Consider the following 17,734-nt stretch of genomic DNA (forward strand, 5'->3'; position numbering starts at 1 on the left):
TTTGCGGTAGCAATAACCCTAATTATTTTCAGGACCATGAAAAATGCAACATGAATAAACTCGCTCACTAACGAAGCCTGGCGCTAGGCGCTGGTAAGTCATTGCGCCTCAAGAATTGTTACGAGCTATGATGTCCGCAGCGAAAACCTATTTTATCACATGTCAGGCATTCAGGTACTTCCTAGAACTCCGTGATTCCTGAACCGATTTTGAAATGTATGTTCCCATCACGGAACTATGGTGTTCCGGACATTTGGGAGGCATGCGCGGAGCCAAACCCAATACGTAGAGGCCCTTTTGACAATTTAATGAAATGTAAGGGGTACTGTAAAGAGGGACGATCTAACATAAGGAGGAATAAAATAAATATGCCGTAGCAGCATATCTGAGTGGACCGGCACTGCAATTTTACAAAGCAAACTTCAACTCCTTCACATCTTTAGAAGATATTTTTGAAAAGCTCAAAAAGGAATTTCCATCAGGCGTCAATTATGCACATGAGATACTTGTGTTCTATAGTACATGCATGCAGGCATTGTACTATAGAACACAAGTATCTCATGAATCACCCTTAGACTATTATCCTGCACCTCCACCATGTAAAGAGGGACAATCTAACAGGGAGGATGTGGTAGATGATTAAATACACTTTGATGATCTTTATATTCTTTTAATAAGTTTTAGCCAGGTACTTACCTATCGACCCTAGCATATAATACCCTTAACGGTGCTTACCCATCCATAACGGTGTCAAAATGTTTGAGGATAACCGCCTCACAACTCTCACAAGCCTAGTCACAAAATGCCAGTCACGGAAAGAGAGACCTAAGCCCTCCAACGTGTACACGCTCAACGCAGCTGGCCAACTTTATTGTCACACGTGCAATAGAGTATTTAAGACCAAGTTCGGCCTGGCCAGCCACATAAGGGCTCACGCTAGACAACGTCCATGATGTTTATTAAGGGTCGCCGTCATCGAAAACGATGAGGAGGACTATATATATATATATATATATATATATATATATATATATATATATATAATACCCTTAATTTTAATATAGCTGGTCAACCAAATCTTGTCAGTAAAAAAAGGCGCGAAATTCAAATTTTCTATGGGACGATATCCCTTCGCGCCTACATTTTTCAAATTTGCCGCCTTTTTCTACTGTCAAGATCTGGTTGACCAAGTATATTTACCTAGTTATAAGTTTGTAAATTTCTGTACCTAAAAGTGTTCCAGAATAAATTAATTATTAGTTTTAGCCATAGACTACGAATCCTCTAGACGGAGTTTAGAGCAATTATTTCATGAAACCGATACTGCCAAAAATACTGGGGTGCGGGGGACGAGGTGAGCGAATCCCGTGCCACGGTGCAATCACACGTGATTGGTCCGTTCAAAGACACGGACCAATCACGGCACAGGATTCTGTCACTTTGACTCGAAGATGGAGTAAAACTACCGTATATTTGTGGCCGAGGGGGTAGCGTTACTATGCTCAGTCTAGAGGATGTCTTGTCTGTCATTTTAGCTAATTTATAGCCTGACCAGTAATATATGATAATTGTCAAGAGGGCGCTGTTATTCTCATGTATAGGGTGACAATTCAGTGTAGTATGAAAAAATTAGTTCCAGTGAAATTCCGCAACATGGCGCACCCTCAATAGATCCTGGTTCACCTATACATCAATAATATTCGACTAGACTGGATGGCTGTCTCTTTAGGAAAGCCTATCACGATCAGCATACCCGTTCCATCTGACAGCGAGATCGATTCTAAATTTAAAAGTAGCTTAGCTGCCAGCCACTGACCAAAAAGCTGTAAAGGTTGCAAACCTTTACAGTACATCGAGCAGATGCTGCCCTTGCCCGAGTCATGGGACGCACGCAGAGGTATAAAAAAAAGCACCCGCAAGGGTGTAAAGGACTATTGAGAGTTGATGGAATCTAAAATGAACTATAGGGTCTATAGGCTATTGGGATTGGTTAAAAGCGATGGACAAAATTCTGGGTTATGCGATACAAAACCGCCTGCCTAATTTATAAGTTTTGTCAAATCGCATTTTGATCATTGTATCCAACTTGTAAGTTGATTGTATCTATGAAGAACTAAGGGGAACTTATCAAAGTTTATAGCCACCAATTATTCTATCTATTCTAGTATTTTCGCCAAACAAATTAAGTAGCTTTATTGTATAGGATCGCGGCGAGTGTGCATGAGCCTGGACGCCGAAGCCTCGAAAAGACAACAGGGTAATTCCCCGACAGAGAATTAAAAAAGTGGTTAATTATAATGTCAGAATTTAAAATATATGTATATGGCCAAATGTTCTTTGCCTATAGACGTTACCTAAACCACCCTAAACCGATGTTTTTTAAATGTAGGTATTTACCTACTTATTTAATAAATCTACTTATTTAATAAATCTTAATTTATTAAATAAGTAGGTAGGTAGTAAATCTTAATTAATGAGCGCTGGTGGCCTAGCGGTAAGAGCGTGCGACTTGCAATCCGGAGGTCGCGGGTTCGAACCCCGGCTCGTACCAATGAGTTTTTCGGAACTTATGTACGAAATATCATTTGATATTTACCAGTCGCTTTTCGGTGAAGGAAAACATCGTGAGGAAACCGGACTAATCCCAATACGGGCCTAGTTTACCCTCTGGGTTGGAAGGTCAGATGGCAGTCGCTTTCGTAAAAACTAGTGCCCACGCCAACTACTGGGATTAGTTGCCAAGCGGACCCCAGGCTCCCATGAGCCGTGGCAAAATGCCGGGACAACGCGAGGAAGATGACGATGATTTAATAAATCTTAATTAAGAAGATGTATTTCTTTTACACCGTGTGAAAAATAAAACTTTTTTTAGCAATCTTGTATGTGGTTTTTTTATCTACGATATCGTACGAAGGCAAGAATCGACCCTCGGTTGGCCCAAGATTGCACAGCGAAAATGGACCCAGCGTTTATGTAATTACGAAAAATGTATTAAATACCCATAACGACAGTACGCAACACGTGACGCTTGAAGGGCAACGCGTCGAAAAATTACACCACATCATATTTAGTAGGCCCAGCTAGTTGATTGCGTTATCATATTCAAGGGAAAGGGAGAAGGGCAGTCATCACGCGTAGAGTCTATACTCGTATAAGACAATTCAGGTCTAACTGCGTACTTAATTAAAGTGACTGATTAAAAATAAATATGATAGGGCCTATTTGGAATTACGATAGGTAGTCGAAAGATTTAATTGAATCCTTAAATATGACACTATTGTGTAGCCTACCTATGTACAGTCGCCATCAGATATATCGGAGCGGCCAAGGTGATCACAAATATCTGCCTCTATTGTCAAGGCGATAGAGTGCGTATACAGATATTTTTGAGCACCTCAGCTGCTCCGATATATTTGATGGCGACTGTACCGTTGTGATGTTTAAGATGGCATATATTATGAATTACATAAATAAGATAGGGCCACGTGAGTGGTACCGTAAAACCAACTATAGCCCAACCCTACAACTATGGTCCACACAAGTTTAAATTTAAAACTTAATTCTGACCAATATTCTTAGTGTTTTCTGGTGTTTCCGCCATTTATAAAACAATTCAATACAAGACAAATAATAGTCACACCTAAACCAAGATATTCAAGTTAGTTCTGGAAGGTTCTAGCTAGACTATAGTTACGTGGTTCTAGGTTTTACTAATAAATTTGTAAAACTCCATATTAGTATTTTATATGCGGAAATTGCAAATCTTACGTGTGTAAAATTAGGTAACTATTTATTATCACGATAAATAAATAGTTACCTAATTTTACGGATGGTTTGAGAAAACTACTTATATGTAATAGTAACGCAACTGTTAAGGTAGCGCAATGCACGATATGATTTTTACAGTATATTTTAATGCGCATGTCTTATAGCGCACAACTCGCACAAGCATGCATTGCCCATGCACTACGACTACGACCATAGTGACGGTTTACTCGCTATGATCTAAGTTTATTTTCCTAAAGCCGACCCGCCGACGTATAAGCGAATGAGTTGGGCGTTTTGTTTCCACTTTGTTTTTTGCATTCGAGGTAGAACGGTCATCTCTGATCTCGTCAGCATGCCAAACCAGTTCGCTTTATTTAGTAACTTAACTGTTTGCGGTAATAGAGCATTATCGGTATTAATTAGTTTAGCAATTGTAGCTAGTTTGGTGGGTGTCAGTGAGAGTGCCGATGATACGCCAGTGGTGGAGACTCCCCTCGGGCCGGTGAAGGGTCACTCCCTGAAAACACGGGGCAAAAGAACTATTTCAGCCTTTACGTCTATTCCATATGCATACCCTCCTGTCGGAGAATTAAGATTTAAGGTGAGCTTTTTTTAACATCTAATAATATAATTTTTTGTAGTTTACCAGAACAACTTTGGAAAAATCGGCTAATATTGTTTGAATCACTTCTGGGTCCATATTTCATTCTTACAGCCATATTTTTAAGCATTTATGCGAATGGTATTAATCAAGTTTTGAACGTATGCATTAAAGTAAACCTATGCATTTTATATTAATTTAGGTAATTTTTCACGATTTTCACTCATTATTTTAAGGATTTTTTTAGCGTAGGTACGTTCTTGGTGTAAATAATTGTACCTCACTCCTGTAAATAAATTACATTCAGGCAACTTTCAGACCGGACTAAATATTTTGATTGTGGTACATATTTTTTAACATCAGTTTAGAGTTAGACGGATTATAAGCAGTATACTGCTAGTGAGTTACAAATTTATAAATACATACGATGAGACTTAAGCTAAAATAAAACACGTTCTGTTATTTATTTTGTGGTCAAGTGGCATTAGATGTGACACGTGTGATTCGCTTGTTTCATCTAATCTAACAACTATCGGATCAGCCGTAGTAATTATAATTATTATATAACCTATTTTAATATACCGTGTATGTAATTTGTATCATTGTAGTTATTAACCTAGATTATAAATCGCGTATTTAATTTTCACACCATTGTTGTTTGTATAGGTATATCGGTTAGTAGAGTTTAAGTGTCTGAGTTGACTTAAGATATTGCCTCAGGTCTTGAGAACCTTAAATCCGCACTAGGCATGGCTTTTTTAGTCAACTTATGGCGCCGCCGCTGTCGGCGTAGGTACCTATTCCGTGAATCCCGTCGGCACTACACATGATCAGGTCATCTATGTAACTGCAAATATGTAATGTGCCTACGTGTTTGGGAGAGGCTCTATTTATGTCCAATGTTTGAAAGTGGATGGTGTTCAAAAGGTATAAGTGCATCAGGTATATACACATAGGTACCTATGTCGTCCTGTCAACGGGCTTTATCGGCTTTATTTAGCGGGCACAAGTTATAGGAAGTCAGTTGAAAATTTCTGTGTTATTTACAAAAAAGTAATCTCAAATTTTATTATAAGTAGTAAAAAAACAGGGAGCTTCCGTGAAACCTACCTGTTACATATCACGTGTTAACGTTAACACTTAATTTGGGTTGTGATATAGTTTTCATTTTTCATATATAAAAACTGTTGGGGCATAATTACTCACTGGGGAGCAAAGTAGCCATGTTACATTTGGTTGTTACATTTTACATTGGTATTTTGTAAAGAGTTGTGTGCATAAGCCGTGGCAAAAAGCCGGGACAAAGCGAGGAAAATGATGATGTTGATGATTTCTTAGCGTAGTATTTCCTATTTCTAAATCATACGTTAAATATGTACACGACCACAGGAATATTATCTAAAGGAGAGATAATAAATAAAAAGTTTGCAACAGTGACAGAATGACATCAACATAATTATTTTATTTTATTTATTAATTTATTCTTTTCCTCCCCACACCAGATACCTACTTACTCAGGTTCAACTAGGTATTAGGTACGTATTGTTTTACCAAATAGCAATGACATTTTTCAAGGGCTTCGATGAGAATGTAAATATTATGACATTATAAATAAAATATTTTGAGTAGGTAAGTTATGTAGGTAAGTAATTGATTTTAAAATTCCTTCATATAAAATAAATCTTTGATGGATTGTGTAAATGCTTTACCGAGATATATTGTGTGTAGGTACTCGTAGCTGACTACTTCTTAAACAGAGTGATGAGCCTAAAAGGACGTCCTAAATCCAAATAAGGATAAGTCAAATTTAATGTTTGTGATTGTTTATCTTACATCATTGCAAGTTTATGTTATACCGTCCATTATAAAGTTGAAATTGATTTACAAGGTAAACCATACCACCTCATAGGAAATAATTTTATGTATTAATAAATAGCCACTGTAGTTGCCTCCAGACGATCACACGGTATAATTTGATATTTTTAACTTTACACAACTTCTTCCCTGAAATTGACTAGGTACCTACCTATTATATAATGACGCTTAAGGTTACATTCTAATTGTGGCCGCAATGCTGCTTGCGGTCGTGGATGACTGCAGCGACACTATTAGGTTTATATTCAATGAAATACGTTCAAATCGCAGAGGCAATTTAGCGGTATCAGCAATACGGCCTGACTGACTGACGACCGCAAGGTCCGCAAGACATTGGTGTCGTTGCACCACCGTGACGTCCGTGACACACTGACATTGACTTACAATTATGTTACAATTAGACATTTTTTTAAATTGACAAAACTGGTAACATTTTCTTTCTCACAACACAATGTTGCATGTGAAATAAGAATAATAATAATTTATTGAGAAAACCTTATTGCTAATGTTACATTATGCGTGAACTTTTACATATATATTATGTACAGTGTTACGTGCACCTAAACTAGGAATATAATCCTGTAACCAGTCTGTAACTCGGGCAAAGAGATATACTAATTTAAAGAACAATAAAACAAATAAGGTGTATTCGGGTATTTCTGAATGAACGAATAGTGGCGGATAATTCCGAAAGCTGACTCTTACTACAACGGAATATGAGTGATTTTAAAATGATTTTCGGAATTACCCGATTTCCGGAATTACCCGAATAAACCTTACAAACAAAAGGCACAAATTGTACAAATTATTTTCTACAAAATAGTAGACATAATACAAACAAAAGTTGAGGGTACAACTCTGAATAGAAATGGCCATCTACAAATTCCACTCTCATAACTCTAAGGTACTTTAGGAAGTTTAGGAACGGCCGGACTCATCTGGAATCTTAATCTTTGTTTTTGTCTAAAATTGTACCTGCTTATTGAATACGTTATAGTATTGTATGCAACCGTTGTTTAAGAGAGGTCAAAAAAGGCGAGTGGCGTGAGTAACAATTTGTTAATTTAATAAAGACGCCACGAGAGTTTTTTACTCAGTTAAACAACGTTGCATACAATACTTTTTCTACGACCAAGCACTTACTTTGAAATAAAATTGTAAATTTATATAACAAATATTTTTCATTCAAGAAGTAGCAAAAATTGAGAGTACGGGCGGAAAAAGAATGAATGTAATTAAAAAAACATGTCTATGGTTCACTTATTTGTCAGAGATGACATTTGAAATAAGTTTGGCAACAATATATTTCATTCAATATTTTTTAAGTAGTCATTACACGAAGTATCGAAAGTGCCAAAAACATACTGCGTGTATGCATAAATGTTTTCTGGGGAATAGACTAAAGACTTGTCTTGACAACTATAAGGTAGGGTTTTAAAGGTGTGTGCACGACCCTTTAAATGACAAATAAAAGTACGGGAGTAGAAAGAGATTTTTTAAGCGTAGGTATGCTTAAATCAGGAATATATTGGTAAGTAGGTATATTTACGACAAAGTACTGAATTTATAAAGTGAAATGGATGTTAATATGTATATACGAAAGAAACGCTAAAACCAAACAGAAAATGTTCTTGCCCACTCAACGTAAACCGGTCTGGCACTTATACCATCACAGGCTTCTTATTTCATCTTAGTTATTAGAGTTGTAATAAGAAAATCATGAGAACTATGCAAATTATATACGGGATATTGCAGTACCTACCTGATCCCTGCACATCTGCACAGGGATAAGATAGTAATGAACTTAGGGATCCGTTTTACATTTTTTTCAAATTAGGTACTTATACGATTTTTAGAGTTTCGTATGAAATGTACAACTACTAGTTTCATTCCAAGCTTGTGAACCTTGTGAACATATTAATCTTGAATACCTCCCCAACTCAGAAAAGTTGCTGTTGACTGCTGCTGTACTAGCAAATCTTGTCCAAATTTAAGATATAATCAGACTAAGTACTTGGTAATCAATCGTTGTCTGTCGACAATGTACGAAGCCATTATAGATATTGGGTGCCAAGGACAACATGTTACCTATTCTATATTCGCTAGATAAATAAGGCGTTTTCTTAGGCATTATTAAAACATGCCACATAATCTTATTTGGTTGGTGCCATGTAGGAACGGTGGTGGCGTAACATTGATCGAAAGCATGTCTTATAGGATAGGATCAATGAGTAATTTTGTATATTGGTATTTCCTCAATAATCAATCACGAGCAGTTTTATTACGCAGTACTAATATGTTTGTATTGTGCAACGATCCACTAAGACAAACTGCCCAATTTAATTTCTTACTCACTTTTTAAAAATCGAACATGCAGAATTTATTAAAAATAACTTAGTTATTTTTCGGGAGTTTTTATCATGGTGATTAGTGTCAATATAGTGTGATTACTTTAGCATACTCGTAGTTAGTAGTTGGTTCGTTTGAATTATTATAGCTGGAAATACAAATTAGATATTTATTTATATTTTTATTTATAAATGTTTATTTTATTTTAGTAGGTAACATATTTTGTATGTCATTTAATCTTAACTTGACAAAATAGCAGGATGGCTGATATAATTTATAGAGTTAGACCAAGATAAGTCTGCAACGATTTTGATAGCACATGCAGTGCAAGTTGTGTTATTTTAAACGTCAAACTTCTATGAAATTATGACATATATTATAACACTTGCACAAATTTTGATTCCCTATATACATATAGAGGTATACCTAAAGTAAGGAAGGTTAGCAAAAATAACTATTAATTTACGTTTTTGTTTGATTAAATTAAAAGTCATGTGTGAAAAAAGCATTGCTTCACATGTATATGGTTATAACCTGTGTGACTACCACCAGTTTGGCACTGACATAAACACTATCGAGAACGTAACTACTTTCTGTGCATCTAGCTCGTATCGTACTCGCATATTAGTGCGTGCGAGATGTATAGAAAGTAATTTACGTAGACGTCAGCGTATAATTATGTCAGTTTTGACACAGTCAGCGACTCCTGGTACGGGTACTGGTTTAAATTATACAGCCTGCGTAAATATGTTTGCCGCGTCTGTATATATATCGCGGACATCGACCCATGAGTGTATTCTTTTTATAGGTCGTATATCGGATTGCATATACAATTATGCGCTTCTATGCCTTGAAGCCTTGCTCTGTAATGGTATGGTATGGTAATATGTTATTAATGGTGCTTTTCCCATAGCTAAGCGAGCAGGGAAAATCAGGCTTTCATGCGGGTAATTTTAATATCAAAACAGTAATTTGCAGTCGACAATGGTGCGAATATTCGCATTCCGCGTCGTCTCCTCTCGGTACCGGAAGATATATACCTACTTAGTAACAGTTTTTTCAGTAGATTGATCTATTTCATCTAATTATTTATTAATTATTACCATAACCTATATTGGCTATATTCCTAGGAATAGGTAACTATTTACAGACCAATATAATTGATCTTGTACATCATCATCTTGTAGTACTTAGCTAACTAATTTTTATAATAACAATTGGACTTTAGCTGTAGGTACTCTGTAGGTACCTAATACTAGGAAATGCGGTACACATTTACTACACGTTTTTGTTAGGGTACGTCAAGGCAATTAAATTAATTGTGTTGTCTCAGTTGCTCACTTTTATTAATATGTAACTATGTTCCTTTTTTACATTTTCTGATAAAACATATGACTTCCTAGGTCTTGATAGAAAGGGCTCGTTCGCTGTAACATTTCAAAGTCATGTCATTAATTCTTACTCTTAGTAGGTAGTAGGTAGCCGGACGCCGAAGCACTAAAACAGCAGGATTATTCCCACTAGTTACAAACCAAGTTGTTACCAGTGGTAACTACTGGGATTTTTTTTCTCATCGTTTACCACTGGTAACTACTGGGAAAAATAATTCCCAGTAGTAACCACCAAAATTTTGTTAGAGATAAGTATTAAAAACAGTGGTAAAAGGTGGGAAAAAATCCTAGTAGTTATCACTGGTAACAACTTGGTGGTAACTAGTGGGAATTACCCAAACAGCACACTAATTTTAATATTAAATATTTTACTTTTCATTGTATTGTTTTTAGGCCCCTGTCCCAGTGAATAAATGGAGCGACACATTAGATGGCACAAAGTCAAGTCCCGCGTGTGTTCAGAGAAATCCTTATATCAGACAACCTGACATAGTAGGCCAGGAAGACTGCCTGTATCTCAACATTTACACCCCATATACCAGTGAAGTAAGTTACTAATACCTTGCATACATTAGGATAAAATTGATTTCGTGGTGATTTGCATAATACGAGCAAAGTAAATAGTTATAGAGCCTTGCTTGACTCGAGATAGTGATCGACGTTTACGTGGCTAACTACCTAATAACTTGTCTAGTAATAGGTACCTACTTATTGAATATCAAAATAACATCACCACTCTTGATCACAATACCGTAACCGTAATTAACGTACTTTTTTGGGACAAATTATGCCCTTAAACTTGAATCGTGATTGTGATGTCGCTACGCGCCCTCTACGACGATAAGAAACAGAAGAGTAGACCAGCGGCGGTAGCACGGTCGCATTTTTATCGCTTGTCACCATGCCTGTCACATTCTAACAAGTAGGTATGTAAGTGCGAAAGTGACGGGCATAGTGACAGGCGATAAAAATGGAACCATGCTGCGCCCGCAGGCACCATATACGGCATATACTCATAGTGTGCCACGTCGAATAAATTTTGATTGTTAATCGATATAGTGTGCTAATGCTCATAATTTATAAACTAAGGTGATATCCTGATTTCAAGACAACAAAGTAAATACCATAATTTTATTAAATTAACTACCTGTCTTCTGGAATTCGTAGGAGCTCGCCAATGTTCACAAGCTATTGCCAGTGATGGTCTTCATCCACGGAGGAGGCTGGATGTGTGGGGATTCTTCCACCGCCATGTACGGACCGCAACACCTTTTGGATAGGGACGTCCTCTTAGTGGGGATCAATTACAGATTAGGTAATTATACGTGATTACTTATTTCATTTATTATACACTGTAAGATCTAGAGTCAGGCTATGCCACAATAGACGTGTGCGCCGATTAAAAAACGATCGGCGGCGGCGTTTTCCAAAAAATCGCCGGCGGCGGCGTGTTTTCGGCGTAAAATCGGCGTGACCTTGACTTTCAAGTTTCTACAGAAAAATCATTAATTTGTTGTTTTTTCTTGAAAATTTGATTAATCCTGAATGGTGGTAAGTGAACTACGTAATCTACGTATAGTTTTGAATAGGTTGTGAGTAAAATAGGGTCGCGTTTGTAAATGAATATAGGATATAATAACTTACTTTTCCTAGTAACTGGCTTGCATTAAGGGGTTACCAGCGCTCGTAGCACGGTCGCATTTTTATCACCTGTCACCATGCCTATCACGTTCTAACAAGTATGTAAGTACGAAAGTGACAGGCATAATGACAGGCGATAAAAATGGAACCATGCTGCCACCACTGGTCCCAATGACTTTCGATCTGATCTGTATCGCTCTGTGACTCTGTTTTCTCATGCTTTCCATGGCTTATCTTTAAATATCCTTGAAATTTGCTAGACATAATGGACTGCTATGGCTTCCCTTTAATGGTTTTCTTGTCGTACTAGCACCAGTCTCACTGAGACGTATCTTCATCTTTCTCGTTTTATCATTGCTGAGGATTGCGACCACTTGTAATTTGTCTCCATTTCGTTCGGTCGCGGTCATAAACCGTGTGGACTGCATGGTGCAGACTGCCACCAGCCATCGACTATCTCACACATGCTCCACTCCGAGCACGTTTGCCACTTCACTTCACTTTGCTTGCCTACTGTTCGGTTTTGTGAAGTCTCAAGCACCTCGATACCTGCATGAGAAGCTCCGGTTTTTGCAACGCCAAAGATTATCCACTCTACTCATGTGTCCAAAACACAAAACTGCAGCATGTCGTGGCAGTTTTAAGTATACCGCCACAAAATGCTGGAACTACCTACCACCACCTTTTAAGCAACTAACTTCTTTACAGTCTTTTAAAGTTAAACTAAAAAGTTATCTTCTGTCCAAGCAAAAAGTAGTGTCAGAGTCATTTCAAAAAGCAAAGATAAGCAAAAAATAGAGTCATTTCGAATTTTAGGTACTGTAACTGTTTAGACTATTTATTTATTTTATGTATTGTATTTATATATATAGTCAGCCAGACACACTTTCGTATTTATAATATTAAGTCCATATGTTACATTTTCCAGGCCATGCTAGTCATACTATCATTTGATGTCAACTGCTTCATTGCCGCTTCGTTGTGTATTATCGTAATTAATACAATTAATATAGTTATCTTCTACTGTATTTAGTTGGTAGCTGCGCGCAACTACGCTCCCTACAGGTGTTCACGGAAGACCAGCGTCAGGTACTACTCCAGTAGGACCCGGCATCATGCTGAGTGTTCACCTTTTTCAGTGTAGTGACAGTGTACAAGTTAGTTATAAGTTTTTTCTTTCTTCCTGTGTATGTATTGTATAACTGTGTACCTATGCTGAAATTAATAATATTCTATTCTATTCTATTCTATTCATTGGGCCTTAATGCATATGTTTCTCCACATTATGAGTTGGAAAACGCATAATATGTCCGAAGAAAGATGTTGTGGAGAGCCGAGTAGCGATATTGAGGTCTCTGAGAAGCTGAGCTGTCCTAGGTATAAGCAGCAGTCATCGCAAACACCACATCTCAAAAGCGCCACCCTTTGGACGTCACACTTTTTGAGGCTCCACGTTTCGGCACCATACTGAAGACTGAAGATTACTCCGTTTAACCAGTATGTCAAAAAGTTTGTGGCACTGACATAAATCCGTTTCATTTAATAAATAATTGATAAAAATTTGACAACTGTAACATATATAATACAAATAAATCCAAATTTTAATACAAATGCCAAGTTAGAATAGCTGATTAACAACACTCAAGGTCACGCCGATTTCACGCCGATTATTTATCGGCGGCGGCGGCGCGGCAAAAAAACCCGGCGGCGGCGGCGCGCCGGCATGGCGCACACGTCTATGCCACAATATACTTCCTATAAAAAAAAATAGGTAACGTTTATAGTGGCGCTTAGGCGTAATCTATATAAGTATTCATATAATCGGATATACGAGTTACGGTTACACGAAAATAATCACACACCCAAGAGCCCACATAAATGGGTACAAAGGCTCACAAACGTATGACTATATTCTATTCATGTTCCCGAATACATATTCGCTTCGCTCTGATTCGCTGATTAATAAGAACAATATGCCAATATTACAGGACCTCTCGGCTTCCTGTCTACGCAGGATCCCCACTGCCCTGGCAACAACGGCCTTAAAGACCAACAAGAGGCTCTGAGGTTCATTCAAAAAGTCATCTCTAGTTTTGGAGGTGATAAAGATTCCGTCACCTTATTTGGGGAGAGCGCTGGTGGTGCGAGCACGTACTTTCATATGTTGTCCAAATCTAGTAGAGGTAAGTGAAAAATAAGTGCGTTTCTAATACGAGAAATCTACATATTTTATTTCACTATCTAATGGTTCGTCCATTGGGATAATGATTGCACTTATTATACTTATTGCAGTTTATACATACAGGCGATAACAGCGCGACTGTATTTGGATCGCTAGAGTTTATTGTGACTATTGTAAATCAAGAATATGCTGTGTACATGTAAATATATATTTCAGGTCTGTTCCACAAAGCGATATCAGAGTCGGGTGTGGCTACAGTGCCGTGGGCGGAGGCGCCTCCAGGAGAGGCGTTAAGGCAGGCCTTCCGCTTAGCAAAGTTCCTCGACTGCCCCCAAACACCCTCAGATGCCATGCTCAAGTGCCTTCGCACCAAGGATAGCTACGATATTATCAACACAGAATTCCAGTTCTACGTTAGTATCACGATGGATTTCTGTTTTATTTCAAGACTGCCCTTTGCCTATATAGAAAGTGCAGCGGTCAATGGTATGCTTGCATTAAGGATGACTCACGCTAGACCATCAGTCCGGGCCGAAGCCGATGCATCCGACATGTCATTTTGACGAAAACGAAGCGCCGGAAGCTCCGGCCCGTCCTAGCGTGAGTCATCCTTAATTCGGTTGCCATCATTATTATAACGCAAAGTTAAATAATCACATCAAATACACTTCAATAATCTAAGCATGATTCTTTCGTTAGCGAAGGTACCTACCATTCACCGCTGCACTTTCTATATAGGCAAAGGGCAATCTTGAGAAAACATGAATCTAGAACGTTGTATGTATTATAGACGTGGGATTACGAGCCAATGACTCCGTTTAAAGCAGTCGTCGAACCGGACCTCCCTGGCGCGTTCTTGACAGTGGCTCCGAGGAACAGTCAACATGTTGCTTCCGTACCGTGGATGACTGGCCTGAACAGCGCAGAAGGATGCCTCAAATCTGTTTGTGAGTATTTGCTGCTACGAAGGTGATTGACAGGCATCGCCAAAAAATGCTTTACAATGTCGCCAACGTCAATCTTTTAAACATACTTTTTCACCACACCAGAACGCAACTCATGCTAGCAGGACAGCTGGTAAAGTTGATTGTTCAAAAACTGATAAAAAAGTTGCATTTTATCGACATGTGAGGCAAACTAATCTGATGCAAATTTTGAGTTGTTTCTCTATGTTGGCTAGTAGAATTGACTTTAAAACGATTTTGAATGATAAATAGGTATCTAATAACGTTAATTTGTTTTTTTTTGTTTGATATTTTACGGTTAGAATTTTCCTCGCATTGGTGTGGTGAAAAATATTTTTTAAACCCTCTCAACGCTCAAGATTCTACTCGCAATAGTGTTTAATGTGTAAATATTTTTATATTCATTCCAGGGATTACTGTAAATCGGACGAGATTTAATGAATTCAAATATGCCTTTGAGACTATAGCGCCTATCACATTCTATTACGACAACTCACCATTTGCTGATATAATGAATAAAAAGGTCAAAGAACACTATCTCGATGAACACGATGAAGAGAAATACAAACAAGGTTTGCTAGATGTAAGTGCCTCTTTTTATGGTGACGTAGCCCATATAGTTTTGTAATGTCCATCTGTCCGTCTGTTTGTTCGTATGTCACAACCATTTTACTGGAAAACTATTAGCTGTATTTTATTTAAATTTGGAATATAGGTAGGTGTGCTTGTGAGCCGTTTAGGCTAGAAGTTAAATTAAAACAATATATACTCGTATGTTTACGGGGGCACTCAATACAATACCTACATGCAACAAAAAAAAACAGTACCCAAGTCAAAATCAACAAACGTGTGGTACATCAGAAAATTGCTTATTTTTAAATTAAGTACATAAACGCTTTTGAAAATAATTAAGAAAATATAGCTTAATAAATGCTTTCCACGAAAATTGTTCTGAACGTGATAAGTTGAGCCTGTAATGAGTTTTTTCCAAAAACTTATATTTTTATTAAAAGGATGTACGTGCAGCGAGCATTACTGTTAAAGATAAAGGCAATACTTAAGTTGTAAAGCTACACTACTTATGTCACGACACTCACGACTGTAGAAAATACCTACATTGGTTGTCTTGAAAATATTACTCTTCCTTTAGCGATAGAGTCTTTGCGGAGAGTCGTGGAATGTATTTTGGGCCCCATACATTCCACGACGCTTCTCTTTCCGCACAGACTCTAGCAGCTGTTAGATTTACTCTGTCATTGTGTTTTTAGGGTTCCGTAGCCAAATGGCAAAAAACGGAACCCTTATAGATTTGTCATGTCTGTCTGTCTGTCCGTCTGTCCGTCTGTCCGTCCGTATGTCACAGCCACTTTTTTCCGAAACTATAAGAACTATACCTACTGTTGAAACTTGGTAAGTAGATGTATTCTGTGAACCGCATTAAGATTTTCACACAAAAATAGAAAAAAAAAACAATACATTTTGAGGGTTCCCCATACTTAGAATTGAAACTCAAAAAATTTTTTTTCATCAAACCCATACGTGTGGGGTATCAGGGATAGGTCTTCAAAAATGATATTGAGGTTTCTAATATATTTTTTTTCTAAACTGAATAGTTTGCGCGACATACACTTCCAAAGTGATAAAATGTGTGTGTCCCCCCTGTAACTTCTAAAATAAGAGAATGATAAAACTAAAAAAAATATATGATGTACATTACCATGCAAACTTCCACCGAAAATTGGTTTGAACGAGATCTATATAAGTAGATTTAAATTGTTCTTTCGTTCGTAGAGTGTAATGAATTTTTTATTTCAGATTTATAGTGATTCGTATTTTGCATACCCTGCCGTAGAGGCGGTCGAGCAGTTCACCCATCTCACTGACAGTCCTGTCTATCTATACGAGTTGGCATATCGAGCCAACAACAGTTTTTCTCAGATATTTGGAGATCCTCTTGGAGACTACGGTTAGTTAGTAGGTAGTACATATGTATAGGTATTTAAAAAAAGCCAGATAGCTATAAAATTTGTTGCTAATGGTTATTTACAGTTTACAGTACACATGGCGCTAATTTACCGCCCTATAGTGCGGGACTAAGACTATACGTGCGTATGTCGATTCGTTGCGAATTTCCTACTTTTCGCATTTGTATCGTAATGTACTATTACAGTAAATTTGCTACTACTTTACAGCACTAGTGCGGTAATTGGCACTAATTAGCGTAGACATTACACTATTTTCGCACTTGTATCGTAATGTACCATTGAAGTACAAAGAGAGCTCTTCCTTCTTACGAGCTGGTGTGGTGAAAATTTTACTTTTTCAACAGGTGTATGTCATGCAGACGAACTGATGCATTTGTTTCCAATATATTTTCTCAGTAATGAGTTTTCTGAAGAAGATATAGAAATGAGCAAGCTAATCGTGAACTTATGGACCAATTTTGCGACCACCGGGTAAGTTACCTTACGTGTAGTTAGTTTTTCGTTTTGAAAAATATTTCAGCAAAGTATTTATTTTATTAACGACTTTAAATACATACGAGGTGCACGATTGCGATCATATTTATATAAGCGTTTTATATACTGATTTGTTTTTTGTCTATGATCTATTCACAATAATCTAAATATAAGATCCATTGTATGATGGAATACACAAGCCTTATGAATCATACTTTTTTAGAAATCCTAACAAGCCGGTGAAAATTCCCTTCAAATGGTCTAAGACGTCAAGCCCGAAGAAAATGGAGTACTTGGAGATTTCCAAGGAGTCAACTATGAAGAAAAATCTGGCGGGGAGATCGCGGTTCTGGGGAACTTTACCGCTGTGGCACAATCTTCAAAAGGGACGCTTCATAGACGAGCTGTAGGTCATCACGAAGACTGCAACTTGCAAGTAGTTCCTGCATTTCACTAATGTGTTACGTTATGGCCGACGTCTTCCCTCTAGGCTTCAGTTCACA

The 17,734-nt window shown here is 37.5% G+C and overlaps 1 protein-coding gene across 1 annotated transcript; it reads left to right on the forward strand.

Annotated features, from left to right (window-relative positions):
- The first annotated feature begins 3,978 nt into the window (after positions 1–3,978).
- LOC134661329 (venom carboxylesterase-6-like) lies at positions 3,979–17,690 on the forward strand. Its single transcript, XM_063517346.1, has 10 exons — positions 3,979–4,369; positions 10,378–10,530; positions 11,152–11,299; positions 13,614–13,808; positions 14,024–14,220; positions 14,598–14,754; positions 15,183–15,355; positions 16,588–16,738; positions 17,102–17,228; positions 17,455–17,690. The coding sequence occupies exons 1-10, from the start codon at positions 4,049–4,051 to the stop codon at positions 17,639–17,641; spliced, it is 1,809 nt and encodes a 602-aa protein (XP_063373416.1). The 5' UTR covers positions 3,979–4,048; the 3' UTR covers positions 17,642–17,690.
- Positions 17,691–17,734: the final 44 nt, after the last annotated feature.

This window comes from Cydia amplana, chromosome Z, assembly GCF_948474715.1.
Source record: "Cydia amplana chromosome Z, ilCydAmpl1.1, whole genome shotgun sequence".
Taxonomy (NCBI): domain Eukaryota; kingdom Metazoa; phylum Arthropoda; class Insecta; order Lepidoptera; family Tortricidae; genus Cydia; species Cydia amplana.

Excerpts from the sequence above, each read along its gene's own strand:
- LOC134661329 (XM_063517346.1), top strand. The coding sequence starts at position 4,049 with ATGAGTTGGGCGTTTTGTTTCCACTTTGTTTTTTGCATTCGAGGTAGA. Across the intron at positions 13,809-14,023 it reads GTTGTCCAAATCTAGTAGAG|GTCTGTTCCACAAAGCGATA; the intron begins GTAAGTGAAAAA and ends TATATATTTCAG. Across the intron at positions 15,356-16,587 it reads ACAAACAAGGTTTGCTAGAT|ATTTATAGTGATTCGTATTT; the intron begins GTAAGTGCCTCT and ends TTTTTATTTCAG.